We start from the raw sequence: 4,128 nt of genomic DNA, 5'->3' as shown, positions 1-4,128 counted from the left end.
CACTTACCTGTGATCATATCACTTACCTGTGATCACCCCACTTACCTGTGATCATCTCACCTGTGATCATCTCACTTACATGTGATCACCGCACTTACCTGTGATCACTGCACTTACCTGTGATCATCCCACTTACCTGTGATCACCGCACTTACCTGTGATCATCTCACTTACCTGTGATCATCCCACTTACCTGTGAACATCCCACTTACCTGTGATCACCCCACTTATCTGTGATCGTCCGGTAACAACAGAGGGTTTCCAGTCATATCTTCCAGCTGTAAGGTTCTGTCAGGCACAGCAGCTTCCTGATCATAGAGATCCAGCGCTGTACCTGCCAGAAGGATGGCTATCTAACTGCTAGAAAATAAAATGATTTATTTATTTGTATTTTCCTTCTGTCATGGAGAATCTAGAAAGTTATTGGATTTCGGTTTCCTCTGCCATCTACTGGACAATGTCCTTCACTGCAGGATAATTCTGTTATAGGAGTCACACCTGGCCTCATTAGCAGAGCTTAAAGTAAGATCAGAGCTTCCAATCCAAATAAATTGACAAAAATTGGTTTTATTTATAATTTATTCTTAAAAACTGAAATATTATATAACAAGCTGAGTTCCATTCATGGAAGGAGAGGACAGTTAGCAGATCTCAACCCGACCATGTCTCTTCACCTCTTCTTCTGCTTTGTAATGAGGCGGATAAACATATTATAAGCCGGACCGAAGTTCTGATAAAAGAAAAGAGAGGCTGATTATTATCACATCATAGACGATAATAACTCACCAGATTAGGGGCTCCAATGGAACAAATATAAATAGGAGTCCTATAAAATTCCACCTGGATGTTTCAATATGGAAGGATTATAGGTATGACCCTCCTAGGCACAGGAAGTCACCTGATATACACCTATGAGGGTACAGGACAGGAGTGCCTAGGCACAGGAAGTCACCTGATATACAGCTATGAGGCAAACCAAGAGGAGTGCCTAGGCACAGGAAGTCACCTGATATACAGCTATGAGGATACAAGACAAGAGGGCCTGTCATTGTATATGACTATGGCTATGCTCACACTTTAATATATTGTTGCATTGTGCTCAGTATCACTTACCTGGATAGCTTGGTGAATGACCCCCAGGTAAGCCGCGATGGCAAAAGCCATAAACAGATCAAACACAGCCGGCTTCACCCTTCAATGTGAGGGAAGAAGTAAATGTTATCAGTAATGGGGACATCGGGGGGATGCAGAAAGACAATATGGCTGCAATATCTGTGAGAACACATTTATCATTGTCCTTACTGTCACTGTCTGTAGAAAGATTTCCTGTACAGCGTGCCCACATCTCACCCGCTCACCTGTGTGATGTCATCGTCTGCTTCATCTGATCATAAAACACAAAGTCCGGCTGCCTGAAATGAGATAACACAAGATCCCTGGTTACATGTACAGACCCCTTGTCACTCCTGATAACATAATATACAAACCTTAAATGCTTTCAGCTTATAGTAACATAAAAAAGTGAGGTGACAACGCTGCTCCTCTATAGATACAAAAGAGTTAGAGTTGTCACTCCAGGACAGGAAGTGTGAGATCTTCTGGACAAAAAGGTTTAATAAAGGATTCATAATATGCTCCCTCTGCTGCTCTAAAGTGGAACTGCAACAGAATAAAACCTTCCCCAGACCATTCCCTAACTGTGAGCCTAATAGGTCTGAACACTAGGTGAACCTAGGGGAACCTTTCAGTTCCATACAACCTGCCATAGTTCAGGTTGGTGCCATTTTCACCCATACAATAATCCGTACTTGTCGTCCGGTTTGAACACGTGCCGTCTCACATCTCTCAGGTGCCTCTTGAACAGATGCTCCATGGTGGACAGTATGGGGTGCGTCCGGTCAATTAGCTGAGCAGCTCGAGGCTGGGAGACCAACCAGTCCAAGATGGCCGATAAGCGTTCTTCATCGACACTCTGCAACCAGAAAGATGGACGGATGATAACCGACACACGGGGCAAAATCTAAACTTACACACATAATACAATCTGTCGGTAGCATTAATAGTAGCAGATTGTGTTGTTTGGCCATTTGATCATCCTGACCGATTTCTATTTCAAATTCACAAATTGTTATTGCAGTTGGTTTATGCAGTCATCATTTGCAGAGGCTGCTGGGTATTATCACTATTTCTAGCTGAACACTAGAGGGCAGCAGAATGACTGCAATGACACCTTCCTGCCTATAAGAAAACTCCATGTCCTATAATTGCTGGCATTGTGTATCATGGATGGGGGTGTTACACTTGTAGTCTCAGCACTGTACAGCACAATGGGGTGCCTACAAATGAAGACCAAAAGCATGAGTTGTAGCCACAGGCACCAAGGATATGCAGCTCCCTGCAAAGGATAGAAGGGATTTCTGGGGACATTTTAGGAACAGAAAGAGAAAGGAATTTATTAGTAAAACAAATAAACATTTTGCTTGTTTTTATTACTTTAATTTTAGTTTTGTGTCATCTAGTGCCATCTAGTGCTCAGTGATGATGATTGTATTGATTCTCCTATATATTGGTCTGATGGTGATTATCCAGGGTTGTGTCATTTTATATCTGCCTAAGGTGATTGTGGCTGTAAAGTGAGGGTGACCCATGAAAACTTATTGTGAAAATGTAACTGTTAGTGCAAAAAACTTTCTGCTCTAATCAAGATTGTCTCTTATGAGCTGTTCAGATGTTCCATATTTGATGCAATGCTGCCATCTAGTGGTCGATCATGATTATTGCGTTCATTCTGTTCACCAGGGTTGTGCAGTATTCTTTCCTATGAAACTAGAATGTACAGTGTAAAACCTTCAGCCCAATTTCAGAGAATATTCTTATCTCTAATAAAACCCCAAATATTAGTTGCAGATGGATAAAGGTTATTCTCTTTTACACAGTACACCAAACAGTATCAGCCATACATGGCCATCTAGAGACCAGCAAAACCATTGTGTTGAGATCAGGACCTCGCACTGATCTCAGGTTATGGTTGTAGTCCAGTGATTGGAACCGCCAGGTCTCTGTAGCCACCTTAGGAGGGGACGCCCATCCATAGTGGATTGGGTGGGGAGGAGGTGACCTTCGGCCATCTCTGGGTCCATAGGTTACTGGATCAGAGGGATGTGACTCCCTACCATCCTTAGATTCATAGGTCATCGGGCTAGCAGAACGTGACCTCCCACCATCCCAGGGACTATAGATGGTTGGAAACGCAGAAGGTACCTTCCCACCATTCCATACGTCATTGAGCAAGCAGGAGACTAACCACCATCCCTGGATCTATAGGAGATTGGGTGAATAGATGATCTCCCACCAACTATGGATCTAAAAGTCATTGGCAGAGCAGGTGGTCGCCTCCCGCCATCCCTGGGTCGATAGTTGATTGGGTGAGCAGGAGGTGACCTGACACCATCCCTAGGTCCATAGGAGATCTAGTGAATAGAAGATGATCTCCCAACATGTCTGGGACCATTGGACAAGTTGGTAACCTCGAGCTATCCATAGATCCTTAGGAACCTTGGTGAATAGAAGATGATCTCCCAACCTCTATGAATCAAAAGGTGATTGGGTGAGCAGAAGGTGGCCTCCCACTATCCTGGAAACATTGGGGATTGGACAAGTCCTTTGGGGATTGGACAAGTCCCGCTATCCATAGATCCATAGGAGATTGGGAGAACAGAAGATGACCTCTCACCATCCATGAATCTATAGGTGATTGGCTGAGCAGGTGGTGACCTCCCACCATTCCTGTGTCCATAGGTGATTGGGTGAGCAGGAGGTGACCTGACACCATCCCTGGGTCCATAGGAGATCTAGTGAATAGAAGATGATCTCCCAACATGCCTGGGACCATTGGACAACCTGGTAATCTTGTGCTACCCATAGATCCAGGAACCTTTGTGAATAGAAGATGATCTCCCACCATCCGTGAATCAATAAGGGTGAGCAGGAGGTGACTTCCCACCATCCTGGAAACATGGGGGATTGGACAACCTCCCGGTCGGTAACCTCCCACTATCCATAGATCCATAGGAGATTTGGAGAACAGAAGATGACCTCCCACCATTCCTGGGTCCATAGGTGATTGGG

At 44.4% G+C, this 4,128-nt stretch overlaps 1 protein-coding gene across 2 annotated transcripts in view; it reads right to left on the bottom strand.

Moving 5' to 3' along the window:
- Nucleotides 1–561: 561 nt before the first annotated feature.
- The window catches only part of LOC140332338 (BOS complex subunit NCLN-like), a 14,506-nt gene continuing 10,939 nt past the window's right edge, over nucleotides 562–4,128 (bottom strand). The window contains exons 12-15 of one of the 2 annotated variants that reach the window (XM_072413603.1): nucleotides 1,809–1,972; nucleotides 1,359–1,412; nucleotides 1,114–1,192; nucleotides 562–730 (exon numbers count right to left, since the gene is read on the bottom strand). In XM_072413603.1, the coding sequence (XP_072269704.1) occupies nucleotides 671–730; nucleotides 1,114–1,192; nucleotides 1,359–1,412; nucleotides 1,809–1,972 (357 nt within the window). In that variant the 3' untranslated portion in view covers nucleotides 562–670. Of the gene's footprint in view, nucleotides 731–1,113; nucleotides 1,193–1,302; nucleotides 1,413–1,808; nucleotides 1,973–4,128 lie in introns of those variants that run through there. The other variant, XR_011921105.1, reaches the window with a different exon arrangement.

The sequence above is a fragment of the Pyxicephalus adspersus genome, chromosome 6 (genome assembly GCF_032062135.1).
Source record: "Pyxicephalus adspersus chromosome 6, UCB_Pads_2.0, whole genome shotgun sequence".
NCBI lineage: Eukaryota > Metazoa > Chordata > Amphibia > Anura > Pyxicephalidae > Pyxicephalus > Pyxicephalus adspersus.
The sequence above is the reverse complement of the archived record's forward strand: the minus strand, read 5'-3'. Positions and strand labels throughout refer to the sequence as shown.